This window comes from Papilio xuthus, unplaced genomic scaffold (assembly GCF_000836235.2).
Source record: "Papilio xuthus unplaced genomic scaffold, Pxut_1.1 DF826961.1, whole genome shotgun sequence".
Classification (NCBI taxonomy): Eukaryota; Metazoa; Arthropoda; class Insecta; order Lepidoptera; family Papilionidae; genus Papilio; species Papilio xuthus.
Genome location: NW_013531688.1, coordinates 2735839 through 2754831, shown reverse-complemented (window position 1 = coordinate 2754831; position 18993 = coordinate 2735839). Strand labels below are relative to the sequence as shown.

General features: G+C 33.5%; 6 protein-coding genes across 6 annotated transcripts; 3 read left to right on the top strand and 3 right to left on the bottom strand.

Annotated features, from left to right (window-relative positions):
- Positions 1-643: 643 nt before the first annotated feature.
- Positions 644-1667, top strand: RpII33 (RNA polymerase III subunit RpII33). The gene has a single exon (XM_013315112.1). The coding sequence runs from the start codon at positions 801-803 to the stop codon at positions 1626-1628; it is 828 nt and encodes a 275-aa protein (XP_013170566.1). The 5' UTR covers positions 644-800; the 3' UTR covers positions 1629-1667.
- A 177-nt stretch (positions 1668-1844) lies between these two features.
- LOC106120340 (L-threonine ammonia-lyase) lies at positions 1845-5117 on the top strand. Its single transcript, XM_013315661.1, has 10 exons — positions 1845-1981; positions 2139-2231; positions 2334-2404; positions 2489-2621; positions 2809-2960; positions 3235-3397; positions 3565-3720; positions 4004-4140; positions 4465-4690; positions 4903-5117. The coding sequence occupies exons 1-10, from the start codon at positions 1979-1981 to the stop codon at positions 5026-5028; spliced, it is 1260 nt and encodes a 419-aa protein (XP_013171115.1). The 5' UTR covers positions 1845-1978; the 3' UTR covers positions 5029-5117.
- A 9-nt stretch (positions 5118-5126) lies between these two features.
- Positions 5127-6810, bottom strand: RpS25 (ribosomal protein S25). Its single transcript, NM_001312388.1, is given in 4 exon segments — positions 5127-5235; positions 5960-6143; positions 6488-6580; positions 6796-6810. Coding segments are annotated over 4 exon segments (360 nt in total). The 5' UTR covers positions 6799-6810; the 3' UTR covers positions 5127-5155.
- Positions 6811-7501: 691 nt separating this feature from the next.
- LOC106120347 (peroxisome assembly factor 2) lies at positions 7502-11249 on the bottom strand. Its single transcript, XM_013315667.1, has 10 exons — positions 10355-11249; positions 10159-10266; positions 9918-10051; positions 9110-9611; positions 8800-8967; positions 8579-8725; positions 8306-8464; positions 8037-8199; positions 7812-7951; positions 7502-7720 (listed from the first exon to the last, which is right to left on the bottom strand). Exons 1-10 carry the CDS (start codon positions 11082-11084, stop codon positions 7581-7583), a joined length of 2391 nt encoding a protein of 796 aa, XP_013171121.1. The 5' UTR covers positions 11085-11249; the 3' UTR covers positions 7502-7580.
- Positions 11250-11812: 563 nt separating this feature from the next.
- On the top strand, positions 11813-14764 carry LOC106120333 (photoreceptor outer segment membrane glycoprotein 2). The gene is made up of 6 exons (XM_013315654.1): positions 11813-12120; positions 12242-12398; positions 12519-12693; positions 13384-13504; positions 14056-14163; positions 14351-14764. Exons 1-6 carry the CDS (start codon positions 11911-11913, stop codon positions 14624-14626), a joined length of 1047 nt encoding a protein of 348 aa, XP_013171108.1. The 5' UTR covers positions 11813-11910; the 3' UTR covers positions 14627-14764.
- Positions 14764-17813, bottom strand: Idi (Isopentenyl-diphosphate delta isomerase). The gene is given in 6 exon segments (NM_001312356.1): positions 14764-15120; positions 15932-16107; positions 16179-16307; positions 16384-16569; positions 16703-16825; positions 17689-17813. Coding segments are annotated over 5 exon segments (756 nt in total). The 5' UTR covers positions 16823-16825; positions 17689-17813; the 3' UTR covers positions 14764-14975.
- Between the last annotated feature and the right edge of the window lie 1180 nt (positions 17814-18993).

The following is an 18993-nucleotide window of genomic DNA, read 5'->3' as shown; positions in this document are numbered from 1 at the left end:
TGGAATTACTAAAAGAATGCGTCTATTTATTGTCTTGAACTAAATAATTTGCACGTTTATAAAATATAATTTTCTTACTAAAGTTAATTTATTGTTATTATTTTTATTAGGAATAGTAGCTGCGTTGTTTATTGTAAACTAGTCGTTGGTACTTATCGTAGTTAATTAAAAAGGAACACATAACTGTCGCATTAGGTAACTGCCGTATCTGTTATCTAGCTCAACACTTATTGGATTTCAAATTTATTGTAATTTAATGTCATTAAAATATATTCGGTTGCGGAAGAATTCTAGTTGTGGACAGCACAGGAGCGATCATCGGGGCAGTCTTTGAGGGAGGCCTTTGACCAGCAATGGATGCCATATGTCTGAGAAAAAGAAGAAAATATATTTGACATGTTTTAAATCAGTTTAGAATTGGTTTTAAAGAGACTTCCAAAAATAACGAGTATCTGTCTATCTAGAAGAAAGTAATTTTCGAAGACACAATGGCTCAAGAATATTAATATTATAACTTTCTTTTAATATCCTTATTATAAAGAAAAGTTAGTAGTTATAATCGATATCTTTAAATACTACTTAATTCAACAAACTTGTATTTCCATGAGTGGTAAAATATCGATTTGGAGGAGGGTAACACTTTATTTAAATGTCAATTGTCAAAGTTTACAATCACCCGAGACGAGACGCTGCTATAATTTTATAATAATTTAGATTTTGTGTTTGCTGGAGTCTTTGGGGAAAATTTGGACTTCATCAACTTAATGTATTATTCTTTGGCTAATTAACAACTGTTGAAAATGCCATACGCAAATCAACCCTCCGTTCATATAACAGAGCTAACGGATGACAATGTAAAGTTTGTTGTTGAAGATACCGAACTTAGTGTGGCAAATAGTATGCGACGCGTGTTTATAGCGGAGACTCCAACGATGGCTATCGACTGGATTCAGTTAGAAGCAAATTCGACCGTTCTTAGTGACGAATTTCTCGCTCATCGTATAGGTCTCATACCGCTCATTTCTGATGATGTCGTTGACAAAATACGCTATTCAAGAGACTGTATGTGTGCCGATTTTTGTACAGAATGTAGTGTGGAGTTCACATTGGATGTTAAATGTACAGATGATCAGACTAGACATGTTACAACTGCTGATTTAAAATCTAGTGATCCCAGAGTTGTTCCTGTAACTTCTCGGCATAGAGACGAAGATCAGACTGATTATGGTGAAATCGATGAGATTCTTATTATTAAATTACGTAAGGGACAAGAACTGAAATTAAGAGCTTATGCTAAGAAAGGTTTTGGAAAGGAGCATGCTAAATGGAATCCGACAGCAGGGGTTTCCTTTGAGTATGATCCTGACAATATGATGCGGCACACTTTGTACCCCAAACCAGATGAATGGCCCAAGAGTGAACACACGGAATTGGAAGAGAATCAGTTTGAAGCAGAATTCAATTGGGAAGCAAAACCTAATAAATACTTTTATAATGTTGAATCGTCTGGAGCTCTGAAACCAGAAAATGTTGTTCTCATGGGAATAGTAGTATTAAAGAACAAGTTGCTAAATCTTCAAGTACAATTAGCACAAGAAGCTCATAATGATGCTTTAGCAATTAATTAATTTTTTTAAGATAAATGACATTTCATTAAAATAAAAATAAAGTCTATGAATTTGAGAGCCACATTTAAATACATCTTTTATTTTCTATATTACCCCAATTTGTATGAACAATTACTAATGATGACTCATCTTGAATAAAATCATTGTTAGACATAAAAACCCTCTAAAAACTTGATTATTCACACTAATTATTCTTTGTTTCTTTGATGACTTTGACAAATTTGTCCCTCTGACAAGCATAATTTGATGGAAGTATCTTGTGTTTTGTAAATTTATTGTCAGAATTACACAAATGTATAAATAAGAAATAAAATTCACAGTTAAGGTCACATTATTCATAAAATATTACAATGGTAATCATATAAAATACATATTAAGTAAAATAATCTTTACATTATGTCTCAATTCTTTTCTTATTTTATAACTCAGGAATTAGATATTAAACAACAAGATATTATGGATATTTCTATATTTAATTTTAATTGTAACCTAATATAAAAAATGTTTTAGTGTGATGCCGACAATGTTCATGTTTTAAATTTCGCGGAAATTAAACAAGCTGCCGAAAGAATCGAAGATGGAATTATACATACCCCGCTATGTGTATGTTTACAAAATATTACATGTTACGCAGTCTATTTGAAGCTTTAAACCCTTAATTGTATGCTTTAAACTTCATATTCGATTAAAATTACGATTTTTCAGGAGGCTAAAATGAGCAAGTGTATGGATTACGAAATTTATTTGAAATGTGAAAACTTACAATACACTGGCAGGTAACATAGTAAATTATGTAAGCTAACCTATAAGCTACATTTAAAAATAATTATGGTTATTTAATATCAAATTCGTTTATATAGTTGTGCAGAACGTGGAATAAGAAATCTGTTTGTATCGCGTCACGCTGAAGTTACTAATTCTGGAGTTATCGTCCCTTCTATTGGAAATTTGGCTATCGGCGCCGCATATCACGGTGAAGCTTTAGGGATTCAGGTAAATATAGTATAGTATTATTTAGCTTCCAAAAATAAATATCGAAGCAGCACCGAATTTTAAAAAAGTCTAATAATGGTATACAACTCCATGTTTATCAGCTTTTCTTATATTCTTAACCAATATAATCATAATGTGATTTTAATATTGGAAATCAGATAATAAGCAGTTAATTGTAATAATTAAGGTAACGGTGGTACTTCCTGATCGGACACCGCCCGGGCTGGCGCAGCGATGCTCCGAGTTGAACGCGGACGTGGTCATTTGCGGCGAAACTCTCGAGGATGCCACCAATTATGCAAAGAAAGTGCACATGGAAACAGGACAATTACTGCTTAGGTATTGATAATTTATATAATTGATATATTATCTGTTATACAATATGAAATTCAGAATTGCAGCTGTTATGTTTTCGTAATGCTACCCACAAATTATGTTAGGTTTAGGTGTAAAATAAATGGATAACGCTTTTGCCTTATTAACATGGTTATATTGTATAGTTTATTATTATTTAACTCGTATTCCTTCGGAGTGGTCGCGGTTAAAGTCAGTGAAATTTAAGATGGTGGGTATTTTTTAAATGGCGTAACGATATAAATGATGCGTGTCGTAGCCCAGACGAGCCTGCGGTGATGGCAGGCCTGGGCACAGTGGGCATGGAGATCATCACGCAGTTGCCGGAGGCGGACGCAGTCATTGTTCCCGTCGGCAGCGGTGGCCTGCTCGCCTCTGTCCTCGTCGCCTGCAGCAAGCTCAAGTGCTCCTGTCTTGTTTACGTAATTTTAATCTTTCATTATTTAAGGTTATCTTACATTTATACAGAGATGTGGCCAATATGTTTTTGTACCAATGTTTTGAGAGTGGAAAAACCTTTTTAATTATCACTAGTTATTAAATTACTACTTTATTCTTTAAAAAAAAAAAGGAATCTTTCATTAAATAGGGTGCGGAATGCGCGAAGGTTCCCAAGATGTTGAAAGCGTGTCAGGCGGGCCATCCTATTGCTGTGCCGGTCGTCTCCAACCTGGCGGAAGGTTTAAACACCTCTAGTGTCGGCAGGAACGCATTCGCCACTGTTAAAGGACGTCTTGATAGAATGGTATAGTGTTCGTTTATTTTTTATTAAATTCAACTATTACGGCTTCGTGACTTTTATCCATCCTGCAGCAAATCGTCAACACGCAGACGTTCTTCAATTGGAATTCTTAATAACTAAAGTAAAAGCATCGGTGGCGCAGTTGTTAAGCAGTCATATTCAGCCCTAACTTGGGTCGGCACTGAGCCGCTCGGAGGGGTCGTGTAAAACGAGCTAAACACGTTATTACTAAGACTATAGAGGAATCTTTGATTATTTATTATTATTTTCTGATATTGACGATTAGCTAGAAGTGGATGAGATTTACATCGCTCGTGCAATGATCACGGTGTTGGAGCGCGAGCGGCTGGTGGCGGATGGCGCGGGTGCATGCGCGCTCGCTGCCATCATGCAAGGCCTTGTACCAGAGCTGCGCGGAAAGCGGTACACTCATAATCCTTCCTTTTTTATTTTTCGAAGAGAACGGGATTGCAATCATATAAAATATTTAATTTTGATTTATTCTTTTTAAGAAGGGTTGGCATAAGGCAAGTAGAAATTAAGCCAACACATTAAGATTTATAAAACAATGTTTAGAGGGGATGGCATTTCTCTATAGGACACAGTTCAGAAATGCAAACTTAACCATTATTGAAATTAAAATGTTCATCAGTTATGTTAAAAACTTTGCTAATTGAATTGCGCCGTAGATGTAAATGAGCATGTTAAGAAAAGTTTTTATTCTAACGATCGATTACTTATTTACAGCACAGTATGCGTAATAACTGGAGGTAACATAGACGCGAGCCGGTTAGCGCGAACTATTCACCGTGGCCTAAGCGCCTGGGGCCGGCTGCTCCGCTTCGCCGTGCCTATGGGCGACAATAGGACTGGCCTTGAAAACCTCGCCAAAATTATATCGGATGAGCACGCCGTACTCAAAAGTCTCGTAACTGAACAAATGTGGGTTCAGAGCGACGTTGGAACTACGTGGGTAAGTATTTATAACAATTTAAAAGTAATCCCAATGTCTTTAATTTCTCAATTGTACCATCCATTGTTGGAAAATCATTATTTAAAAGTAATAATTCGAGTAAATTCTTACATTTACTCTATTTATTTCATGGGGCAGATGATGTTCTAGAATTGGTATGTAAATTCAAATTTTACTCTCTTATACTTGGTAATTGGAGGATTTTTCTCCAGGCTAATGCTGTAGTTGAAACTGCTAATGAAGAGCACTCGGACAATTTTAAGGATCGTATACGTCATCTATATCCATCGGCGAGATTTGCAGTCATAGAGGTCAATGATAAAAAGTGTGCTCGTTAGTGTTTTGATTAGTTTGTCCAAAAATAAATTTTAGTCTAAAAATTGTTAACTGTGCAATGTACAATAAATAAGGCTTAAATGAAACCATAGTTTTGTTTTTTTTCTTTTATTTTTTAAAACTTATCCATTAAGCGACAGGGTCGTCACCCTTCGTCACGCGCGTGTAGATGACTTGTCCATGGTGTTGGACAACCTGCTTTATTAAACCTGGAAAGAAAAGAAAAATACTATGAATGATTTGAATCTTATCGAAGCACTGTTAAAATACTGTCAATATTATTATCAGACTCAATATATCAGTATTTTTACTGTCACGGTTTATCCAGATAAATTGATCATCACATAAGAAATATTACATAGGTACAACTAATTGTATAGTGCATTGCCAAAGTAATGGCACGGTGTAAACAAATATTTTCATTTATTCAGGTTACTTATGGTTTAAGCCTTCCCTGATATCCTCAGAGCATCCTACTAAAATTAAATCACTATGCATTTACTTAGTAATGTGCATATTCATAACTAATAGTTAAAATATATTAATGTAAGAAAAAATCTAGCTAATATATCTAGCAATCAAAGAGTACATGGAAACAAATTTCCTTGGTCATCATTCCTATGAAAACTAACATCTTACAATATACAGGACATTATAGTTTCCTAGATGGATCATAACTGTTACATGCATTGAGCAAACTTATTTAGCTTTTGATTGTAAGCAATATCTGTGATGAATGAACATTAAACATAAAATAAGGGTGTTCATTATCACAGATGTCCATAACACTAAGGGAAATAAAGAGACTTTTCATTTTTGAACCCTAAATCACAGTTTTCGTAATTGTGCAACAGGCTCTCCAACAATATGGATATAAGGCAGGAAATTGTACAAAAAGTATATATTATGTCTTAAATCTGAATTTATACATACCCTTTTCTCTGAGTTCAATCAAAGCCCTCCTGGCGAGTGAGCCTCGGACCTTCAACCTTTCAGAGACAACTGCGGGTGTGATCAGTTTGTATTGAGGTACTTCCTTGTACAGCTTTTCATATGTGGGCTTGTCAAACAACACCTGGTTGTTCAACTTGTCGCGGACTTTTCCTTTGGACCACTTCTGCAAATTTCATGTAAGGTTAAGTTATAACATGAATAATTTGTAAACAACTTTTATCTTATATTTATTTTGCCATCAGCCTCAATATATCAGTTAATTTTAACTTTCATGGATGTCAAGGTAGATTTTATAATCATTTGGCATATTAGTTTATATGTTCAGAGAGAAAATAACAAATGGAAAAATTTAATATATTTTGTCAATTCCATAAAATTGTAATCCATGCGGTATTTGGGGTAAAGTGAGAGTGCAAGCAAAAATGTTGTCAATTAAGTTGGAGAAAAATAAGTTGTTCGCTAATTTAAAGAACCTAACCTAACTTTCAAGAATAAAATAATACTAACCTTCTTTTTGGCTTTACCGCCACCGGAACCTTCCTTCTTCTTTTGTGTCTTTTGAGGTTGTTTGGCCGAAGACTTCGCGTCCTTCTTGGGCGGCTAAAATAAAATCAAAATGCGACATGATGATTTGTAGCCACGAGGTTGTAAAACACAAGCATACGCGAATTTCACAGTGATCGAAGTAATTTTGATAAATTTCAACTAAGTCGAACAAAAACTTTGTAATTGAACATATGGTGACAGAATAATTTCCTTAGATTTATGTATATTTAATAAACAAAGGCATTAAATTCACTGATGCTAGTACTCACCATGTTGAAAACGGAAAGAAAAGAGGGAACTACAGATAACGCATGACAACTTGTTCTCAGAAGCTCAAAATTTGTGTCTATGGTGTCTATGTATGTATTTAGCCAAGCGCAAAAATATAACGAAAAAATTGGAAATGTTTCCTTTATCTATTCAAAAATCCATTATTCATTCAAAAATTATCCATATTATATTTCTTTGGAATGAGTGAAATAATAGAATAAATATCTTTTAAAATATCATAAATGGCGGTGTTTTATTTTCCTGGAAAATCCATAATAAAACTACGGTTACGTCCAAGTACAAAACTGATGTTAATGTTTACGTTAATATTCTTGAATTTTTGTATATACCTACCGATGATTGATGTTAAAGATAGTGCATAAATTATTTATTACAAAAAAGACACTTGACAGACAGATGGACGGACTAGAAAGTGATCCTAAAAGGGTTCCGTTATTTTTATTTTGAGATACGAAACCCTAAAAATGATTTTGGTTCTGTATTCTGGCTTTAGAACTCTTTTTAAAACTCCGGTACAGTAAAGAAACATTTTTAAATCGCTAGAATGTCACAGAGTATATAAAACTTTGACAGATAAACGATTCGGCGCTAAGCGCTGGCGCCATCTACACGTACTTGCAGCTTTCAGTTTTTCTCCCTATTAAGATTCTGGGCAGGATAAGTTTAATTAAATAAAACAATATGCACAGTTTTGTCTTTTAATAGACTTATTATTCATCTGGTTTTTAACCAACAACCCGGGAATGGAATAGGTCCACTCATATTACATCTGGTATTGCAGTGATTCATAATATGCCAGTTCCTCTTCAGTCACCGACGGACGGAATGATTCCACACCCTGCCATAGTTCGGAAACCCCAAGAATTATAGAGTCAGGGCTTAAATCGGTTTCCTTGACCAATCCTGAAAAATTAATACAATAATTCAAATATGCGGCCGATGGGTTAAAAAAAGTCTAACTGAAAATGTTCTGCTGTTGGATTTAAGCACATACCAGTATTAATCTTATGAACGAGACCCCGCACTGCGGCACTACGCGCGGTGCTCACCACTTGCATGAGGTCTGCGCCAGTGCAGCGGTCCGGCAGCGCCTCCGCCACAGAGCACAGCTTCACTTCTCCACGCAACTTGTAACTGTCACAGAATATTAATATGAGAGACCTGAAGAAACATTCAGATACAATTTTTTTTATATTTCCAGTGACTCAATATATCTTACCTCCTACACAAGGCAGTCAGCACTGAGGTCTTCTCCTGGGTGCCGGAATAGGGGCCGACGTATATCAGTTTATCCAAACGTCCGGGCCGCAGCAACGATTGCTCCAATAGATCAGGACGGTTTGTAGCACCCATTATAAATACGAAGCTCGATGTTTCTGCATCTGTTTAAATAAATAATGGAAAATTCTCGTGCCTATTTCACTTTTAAAAGACTAGCCAAGAAATAAGGTATTTAAAATAGTAACTGTTGAAACTGTTCAGTGTTACCTTCTCCATTGGTGACACCATCCAGTTCAGCGAGCAGCTGGCTGACGACCCTGTCACTGGCGCCGCCCGAGTCGCCTGCTGCGCCTCGCCGCGGAGCTAGCGCATCCAACTCATCCAAAAATACTATACACGGCGATGACGCACGCGCAGACTCAAACACTTAAATAAATTATTTAAACTTCATATTTAACACTCAAAATATAACCTAAAAAAAGAACTGACGCGCCCAGTTTAGTGGATAAAGGGTTTAATACATTAATATTATATTTTTACCTTTTCTAACATTCTCTTCAGATTGTCCAATGTACATATTGAGTAACTCAGGTCCTTTAACACTCAGGAAGCTGACGTTTAGTTCGGTACTGACCGCTTTAGCTACAAGAGTTTTGCCACATCCAGGCGGACCATACAATAATATACCTAAGAACGAAGATGCAATAGTTAGTCACGTAATTTTTTTTATTGAATATTATAATAATAACGGCTTATTGTACCTGATCGTTTTAATGAAGAATTTTTAAACAAATGTGGAAATTTTATTGGGAACTCTATAGTTTTTAGAAGTTCTTTTTTAAGTTTCTCCAAACCACCTATATCGTCCCAATAAACTTTTGGTATTTTCGGTGCATCCAAATGCTGACTTTGAAGGCTTCTGATTTGTTCTAAAAATAGAAATTAAATGTAAAAATCAGGCGATTAATAAAATCGCAAACTGATATCATTTGCCAACATAAAAAGTAAATATGACTATTTCCACCAACCAAACAAAAGGCAAAAGTTGACTATCAATAGAATTCCAATTACCCAATGCTGAATTAAAATCCTCTTCGTTCAAAACCTGTAGATCAGGATCCTGCACCAATTGACTATGATTATGTTGTTTTATATATGATTCTCTGAGAGCAAAGTGTACTAGTGTATCTAAATCACCATAGACAAAAGTTTCAGTTTTAGAAGCCACTCGTTGTAGAATTTCTTTTGAATGTTTGCTTAGAGTTGAATCAGACAACTCTTCTATATTAACACTATGGGTTGATTTAGTCTGTGCGTCATTTTCACTGATTTTAAGTTGCATTACTGCAGCAAACCATTGTAACATTTCATATCGTTTTTCAACATTTAGTCTCGGCAAGTGAAATTTATCTAGAAACATTCTCATTATATTTGGTTTCAAATCAATCTTATCTGTGATCGCTACAAATATTATTGAATGTTTTGTATAGTTTTCATACAAATCAGTTATTGAATTCATAAAATATTCTATTACTCTATGGTCCTCATTATTCTCTGGATCAACTGCAAATACCTAGAAAAAAGTAATACACAAGTATACAAAAAACAGTATAAAATTGAATTATCAATACATATATTTAATTAGTTAAAATGATGTTTGGGATTTTCATTAGATTAAAAATTATTCTAATAAAAATCCCATATATAATTGGCCCTGACTTACTTACTAATATTTCACATGAGAATTAAGTTAATCTAAACAATTGGCCCTATTACTGATAAACAATGAGTTACATGCATAGCATGTTATCTTCATGAACATATAACTAACTGGTGGTCTGTTGGGAATGTATGCAATTTAATAAGCATACTAGGTTACCTCAAAATTATCAAGTAGTACAATAGCGGGCGCAGCGGCTTTAGCTTTTTGTATAGTTTGATTAATTTTACTCTCAGTCTGCTTTGCTGTTGAGCTCTGTAAAGCATTGCAGTCAGCTTGCAAACAATTCACTCCTGAAAATCATTTATTTTATAAACATAAGTTTATTAAAATTATTTTTTAGAATATCTATCTGTCAAATTCTGCGATGTGTTACAATTATGCTTTTAAATATACTTACCATTGTATTTTGCTAACGTTTTAATCAGTAAATGTCGACCAGAACCAATAGAGCCAGTTACTAGGAACATAGGAATTATGGGGCTGGATAGAGATGATGACAATTCATCTGTGAATTAATATTACATTTCATCAGTTTAGTTCTTATAATTTGACATTCACTAATGCATTTTTTAATTTCCAAAAAATTAAATTACTTATTTCTCCTGTCAAAAATGGATATACTGCCTCTTGTATTTGGTCAAACTTTGATCTAAGGCCTGTGGGACATGAATGCAGCAAATTCAAATGATTATCAGTATTCTGTAGCTTAAAATATCTAGATTTTGGCTTCATTGAGTGTATGTTTTCTCCCAAAGTTAATTGTGTAACTCCTTTTACAATATAAAAAGCTTTTACAACATTTTCAATGGTCTTCATACTTTGGGTATTTGTTGTTGTGTTTATGTCGCTGCTAATCTTTACACATTTGAAATGTAACATTCCCAATGTCTCAACTAAATCTAGATATTTGTAATGATATTTAGCCATTATCAATGGACTCAACTCTATAGTGATTAAGTCATTTTCGCTTACTAATCTTGGTTCTTCAAAATAATTGCTTAGGATCTCTTTAACAAAGTCATTTGATAGATCGAAATCATTCACAATGAGGCACACTTCTGCAGCAGATGCTATTTTTGGAGAACATTCAAATGTAGGCATTGGATGTAGAGAAACTCCAAGATTATCAATATTGCTTATACCCAAACATGATATTATGTTAAAAAACTCATTCTCACTAACTAAAGCAGTATTACCATGTATATATGGTGAGTAAGTGATGGGTACTACTCTATAATTTGCACAGTTATTTATTTTACAATCTGTCCATAGCTTATTGTGAATTTCTGAAGTTTTTAAATTTAGATTATATTTTAAAAGCATGGTTGAGTTTTCCCTTATACTCTTTGCTTCATACTGCTCTTTCTCTTCTGGAGTTAGTTTTAATGTGACCCATAACAGTCCATTGTCTCTATAAAATATGTTTTCAACACATAATTGAATAAAATTTGCTTGAGAAATAAATATACACTTATGTAGACTAACATTTAAAATGTCTTCATTTGGGTGTTCTTTAAAAATAAATTTTAGTATATAATGTGGTATTGTCCTAATTGTAAATTTATTCATACTTTTGTGTGTAAAGGCACAATAGCGAAAGTAATAATTTGATTTAATTGCTAGGTAAACGAGGAAAATGTATGGATTTAATTTTGGATAAATAATTTTGATGCAAAATTTTATCACCCATAACTTAAAGGAAGTCTCTTCGTTCATATTAACAATAGTTCACACAAAGTTTTTTTTACACCGACTTCTAGGTCCAATTAAATTTATGCAGTGTTTTTTTTTTTAATACAGATAATTATTTAGTACACTGATATTTGATAACACTTTGATAAAAGCTTCAGGTCTACTAAATACATCATCTTATTAGCGTTAAATTTATCAAAATAGCCAATACGATTGACTCAACAATGATAAAAGCAAAAACAATGGAATTGATAACAGTGTCAAAGATCAAAGTGTCAAAAACCAATAACTGTCAAATCATTACAGTGTTGCCTGGCTTTGGTACATTTTATTTCAAAATTAAAAGGAATAATTTTACCGAAACCTGTCGAAAGCAAAGTATTTGTCAAAAGTCATCATAAAATTATTATTTAAGAAATTAAACGGCTCATATAGTACTTAATATTTAAACTTAACGATGTATGTAACGTGGGCGACTTTTAACAATGTAAGAATGCTTCTGATGGCTTGCATGCCAATTGTAATTTTTTATTTAATATGGTTAGTAAATACTTCTGAAGGAATACGAAGTGAAGAAGGAACCCTTTTGGATCTTATATGCTGGCCCGATGGTAATGCGATTCCTGTTATTATAGCCTGCGGATCTATTATAGCAGTCGTTATTGAGGTAATGATAATTCTAAAATATATTTCCATCATCACCATAATAATATTTATTCAGTAGCTAGCTATACTTCCTTGTCTTGAAAGCGACTCTGATTTTGAGTGCTTTCGCGCCTTGGTTTCAGCTATATGGCTTGTATCAACTTTTTAAAGCCGGACTGCCGAAAAGGGAATACAATGTCACCAATGGCTTATTTTACTATATTTGGGCCTTGATTGTTATGATTCTTATTTTTCTGGCCATAATGTTTTATTCTGGTTTACAGTCGACTATATTACGAGGTAAGAATGATTAGCGCTATCATATACATACAAATGGTAACATTTTTGTTATGGTGGCACAATGTATAAAATAGAAGTTATAAAAGTTTTTTTAATATCTTATGTTTTCTTTTTGTGTAGCTAAGATCAAAGGTGGAATTACTAAAGCTATGTTAAGATACGCAAGTCACTTGCCTTCGAAAGTAGCAATAGATAGGCTTCAGACAAGATTTCGTTGCTGTGGTCGCGTGGACTACCAGGAGTGGTTCTATATTCCTTGGTTTACCACCGAAGAAAGTGTAGCTACTAATGCTGTGTAAGGGAAAATTTGTACTTGTATTGAGTTAAGATTATTGATTATGAAGAGATGTTTAATATGAGTTTCCAGTTACGATTTGCGTGTCACTAGGCAACTCGCTTACATAGTTATAGTATGTACATATATGCGTCGTGATGAGCTGCTTATTTAGTTGTTAAGCCAGTTCAACGGTTCAAGTTTACTTGACCTGAACTTTTCAACCTGTTCAAAGCTGATTTGTACACGACCGGCGCTTTGTCTCAACTTTCTGACTCATCTGAATTTAACTCCCGTCTCTATTACAACTCATATCGTAGTCTTCATTTTTCACCTACTGTTATTAATTAGTGAAACTATTAATAACAAAATAATAACTAAGTTATTTTTCGCTTAAATATCAATTACTATTGATTATTGCGATTAGAAACTTATCGAACCAGTTTTAATTACACTTCTTTCATTCTTTTTACTCGATGTTCTTGCTACATTATAGAAAGGGACAGGGTGGGGAAATTATACTTATATTTGGCCTGTATCTAATCCATTAGACTAGCACAGTACAAAGATCATCTACTAAACGTCTGTACTTAAGAAGGTCGTGGTACTCGTATTTTCATGTCGACCCATTTGTACAGCATCTGCTGCGTATGACATATTTAGTTGGCAATATATGGCCAATTACTTGTAAAAATTATGGATACTTTACAGGGCAAGTAATAGATTCGTTGCTGACAACGTCCCCTACAGTTGCTGCTCCAAGGACGTAATGTCTCCCTGCATACACCACGGCGTCTCACATCGAGGAGTTATTTATAAATACGACCCTGCGGTTCGTTGACGCTTGTTGTTTTCACAAATATATTCAAAGCAATAAAAATATGTACAAGTTGTAGGTAATTAGAAAGGGATTTTAATAATTAGGATCATATTTGTGACGTAATGAACTTGAACTCTAAGATGATTATAACACGCGTATGCTTCTATTTAGTATCCTATGAATAAAACCTAATCCTATATTTTGTGATTGAGTAGTCACCGTTTGCCTTGAAGAAGAATTTAATGCAGATTTACTGGGCGTAGACGGCGCTTAGCTTAAACTTAGTTTAAGAGTAACCTTGAGGACTCCTTCAGGAGCCACGCGTCGGTCTGTTACTTTAAAATAATATCTTATTAGGAAGTCGAATCCTTATTGATCAGAATTTGTTTATGAACTTTTCGCGTCAAAATAACTTACCTACAGTTTTCTTGTCCGCATGAACATTAGATGTTACATAAGTTACATTTTAGATACGTTATGTTAAAAAAAAACCTTATCTCGGTTGAATATACTTAAGATTGCGTCAATATAATCAATGTTTTAGATTTGTAAATAACTTACAGAAACAACTAACCATATGGTCGGAAGGTTGCGAAGAGAAATTAATATACGAGATGATGTCTGTGTCGTGGAGGTTTAACGCGGTGATGTCCTTGATCATTATAACAATGGTTCGTTTTAGTAATTACATAAACGTAAATAAAAAATTGTTTTGTAAAACTCCTCTCTCTACTGATTGAATTTTTTTCGTTAATAAACCGTTCAATAAAGACTGATTAACGATGAAATCTTTTAACTAGCATTTTTATAATAATCGATCAATTTCTATAGTTTCTAGGATACCTAATACTTTTCTAGATTCTACAAGTGATTGCGGTACGTTATTTGCACACTGCGTATAAAAACGGTTTGCATTGTGGAAATCAAATAACTTGCTACGCGTATCTTCTGCGTTCAGCGACTGATACAAAGATTCAGCAGACCGTATATTCTAGAAGGAAGGCGTTTAGAAAGAAGAAGCCGAAACAGACACGAACACTGCAATGGGTGACTGGCAGCTCACAGCCGGCGTTACGGAGATACTTGAGCTCCACCGACAGTTCTGATGAGTTATTGAAACCAATTTTCGAATGAATTTAAATCAACGAATTTTTATAGTACAGGAAAACATTTAAAAAAATATTTTCCTTGCGAGACATTTGACTGGCTGTTTTTTATGTGTTTAATTTTACGTCGAATGTAAATTATAAATTGAAAAAAAATAAACACAATTTCAAGCACCGTTTTCTTTAATTTATATCTCTTGAAAAATTAGACGTAACAAACATGAGGGTAGATAGAAATAAAATGTGAATATTTTATTGAATAAATGAAATCATAAATAAATTATCCGGAAAACCTAAGAAATGCCAGCTCCTTAACATTACAAATGATACATTAATATTTTATTTTTCTAAACTAAATGTTGCCGCAATTTTGACAATTACTTTTCGTTTAGGAACTTGTTTATCTTGTCAGGTTCTGCGAGTTCCTTGAGGCGATGCAGATTATCCCACCAGAGCTTCAAGCGATGGCGGCGGATCATGTTGAACCAAGGAGTCAATGGGCCTTCCAATGTCGGAATAAATCTGCAAGACATTGATGCCATCAAATACTTCTTGCTAATTTTACAAATATTATAAAATATCTAGTTGTAGAATAAATTGCTACAAGTAATCTTTTCACTTGGACTACAATGTATTTGATGCTACGACTATGACGACTAACATAGGTTTTTTTAGGTTAAGACGTAAGATCTAGGTTATGTAACAAGGCGCTCGTAGGTGTTTACGCAATCCATATGTTTTTTGTGGATTATGTAGTTACGAGATTTTATCTATGCAATCACACTATAGTGTTGAAATAAATGCAATGATTTTTTGTTCTATTTTTGTGCGTGTATTCAAATATGCAAATTCTTTATCGCTTGCTTAGAGGTCGTGACACAATGAAATATGTTCTCCATTAAATAGTTTTGTAAGACAAATTACAAGATATTTAATCTGTAACATGGAAGTCATGAATACACTAACAAAGGTACTAATTTAAGGTAATCCATAAAATGACAAGGCTAAAAGTAACGAGAAAATTGTTCGCCACCGAACTTCAACATATACAAAAAAATATAAATCTGCCGTATGTCCAAAGGTAGTGGCAACCCAATAGGCGGCCACCTGAATTCACCTGAACCGACTGCTTATATAGATATACCTACCCTATAACCTTTCCCGAGGGAGGAGATACATAGAAAGGGAAAATATACTCTCTATGTGCGTCCCCTCCTCTAAAGAGACAATTTTCCCTTCCTCTGTCAAATCAATTTACGAAAGAGAACTAAAATTAGACCTCCGGCACTTTCCTCCGTCAATTGTAACTTAAAATTGAGATAATCAAACTCACGCATTGAATTCATTCTTGGGCACGTAGCAATATTCGGATATTTCATTGGAGTTGGGTTTGACCTTGACGTCACTTTGGAAGAAGAGGATGTGGTCTATCTCATGCTCGCCAAAAACGCCATCGCCCGGATCATGGTAGTGAACCCGAGTTAGGAATGTAAACAGTTCTGGATCCATCTGTTTTAATAAACAAAATACATGAAGGAAAGTTAATTTTGAAATCAACAATAGTACTTTTTAATTCATACCTGATCTAGAGGAATTCCCAATTCAAAGTTTAGCCTACGCCTTGCTGCTGTTATGATTTCCTCAGGCTTATCATCTATGTACAACGGGTGACTGCAACACGCATTTGTGTAATAGTCTGGATATGTGACCTAAAAATAAGACATTTAGCAACACTATGCCTAATTAATTTCTAAAGTTGTATATAAATATAGTACGTAACAATACCTTTTGACTGGCTCTTCTTTGTAACAGCATGTCTCCACGTTTATTGAATAGGAAGACACTGAAGGCACGATGTAATAACACACTACCGTCAGCAGCCACTTTGTGACAATCACGTTTTGTTGCTGTACCGATAAAGTTGTCCTTCTCATCCACTAACAGACATATATCTTTATCTAGTGCTTCAGCCTAAACAGAAAAAATTAAAACAATTTTTTTTTACCATTGAAAATTTATTAAGTCTTAGCATGCCCTAAAATATAAAAATAAAAACTTAGGAACTCATAAGAAACAAACATTGATTTTTAGTTTATACATTTACCTGATTTTGTTCAACTCCATCATTGGTTTCAGGCTGTGGTTTTGCTGGATCCGAAGCAAGAAACCTTTTTTCATATCGCACTGTACTCCACAGCCTCCGTGATAAATTTCTGACGAGCATCTTCTAAGAACATTAATAAGTGAATAACAAAAGTTTAGCTCAAATAAAAAATGTTATTTTCTTTGAGGAATTAGTTTTTACATAACAATAATAGGTAACAATGGGAATGTGATTGAACAAGATAATTGTTAGATTGCATGATAAATGTTGAAAAGAATAATTTATTTGTAAGTACAAAAATAAGATATTTTTAGACATGTTAATGTTTTCAAGATGGAAGATCTGGTTCTTTAGAGTTTTCATTATTTTTCTTGTGCTGTATTTTAATGTAAAGAAATCTGCACAAAGGCTTCAGTTTAACTTCACAGGATTTATGCCTGAAGAAATAAGAATACAGTGATATTCTTCTTACTTATAGAGGTTTGGTAGGTTTTCTGTTGGAACCAGACAATGAATCTCTCTTATAAAGATTTCTCATTTATCCAGGTCCAACCGTATTCTTTTTACATTCATAAAATACATGATGATATAATGAATAATCACTTTTTTTTTTACAAAAAGTTGTTATTTGCTGTTATAGTTTAATAATTTTAATAGAACATTAGCAAGACATTTAGTTTTATTTCTTGAAAAACTGGTTAATAACTTTAACTGAGGTCAGTAAAATGTCATGTATATGCAGCTTCCAAGCTTCACCGAAAGCAAAAAAGAAACACAAGCAAAGGTCACGTTTGAGATGTTTACTATACTATATTTAATTAAGTTGTCATAACTTTTGCATTCACCCTAGAAATTTCTGGACCTATGCTATATAATAAAAAGAAAAGTTTACATTAAAGTACAGAAATGATCATTTAGTAGTGTAGTTACAAAAAGTTAAAAAAATTATAAGTTTGTGCAAGTACATGTAAAATATATATATATACCTTTGTAATTTTAACACCGATTCTTAAAGTAAATGGCACTTCATTAAATAGCGGCTGTAGAAGTAAACAATTGCTGAAAACCGTCACAGACAAATGTAATGTAGCAAGTAATACGTATTTTTATATTAAAGAAACTTTGCTTTCGTATTTGAAGATAAGACACAAAAAATGGACAGAGACAAAAGTGAACTGTCAATGTCAATTGTTATCATGTTATTTTATATACTCTTTGATTGTTATTGTCAAAAATGCTAAAGACCAAATCTGCCAATCTGCAAATATAGGCTATAAACAAAAAAATATGAATATTTATGTAAGGTTCAGAAAATTTTATTTTATTTCTTGGAACTTTTTGTTATATTTTTACATCTTATCTTTTCCTGCTTTTATCTCTTCGAATAAAACCAAGATTTTAGATTCTAACTTAGTCCTAGTTTTCTATGCTACTCTCAAAAATTATCATCTTACATTTATATTTAAAATTAAGTTTCATGCATTTAGTTTCTTTGTTAGTTGTTGGTCCTCAATATACTAAAAGATTTGACAAAATTGTTATTGTTATCATTATGATCCTTGCCGAATGTAAGTTATCTCGATGATACCTACTCATAAGATATTTCATTTTACGCAATGAAATCTATGTAACATTTTTACCAAATTTATACATCACAGAGACTTATTTTTAACTTTAAGATAGAACAGGCGCAGGAAATCCCCTCCCGCTGTGTTTAAAATAACTTCGTGGGACAAACATAGGAAGATCGTAACTTTGACAAATAAACTTACCCATTCTGAACGCGGTTTCGTATGAAAAAGATTGTTTTAAAATCAACGAATACATTATTTAAAAATTATTTCCTTTTTGTTGACATGGCAAAAGTAAAATTAGCCATAAGAATCAGACCGTTTACTGAGAAGTTAGTTGGTTATTTACATTTAATTGAGTTTTAAATTTGTGTTTGTAATTTTAATATTACTCATTTTTCAGGGAACTTAAAACGGATAAAGATCAGGATGCGGTTGTGTGTGTTAGCGGAGTGAACACAGTGACAATAACAAATATAAAAGTAAGTGAAATTATTTTATATTATTTTCCCAAATATATAATTTCGATTATTTTCCTTTATTTATAGACTATTTGTTATACAACAAAAAATACATGACAAACAGAAACGGAAGCATCATTTTGATAGTGTTTAATTATTGTGCCTGTTATTTTTTGAGCAGTCGATAGCACACTACACATTTTGATGCTGCAACTTTGCTCAGGTAAACACTTCAGGCGCAGGCGACAGCAGGGAGCGA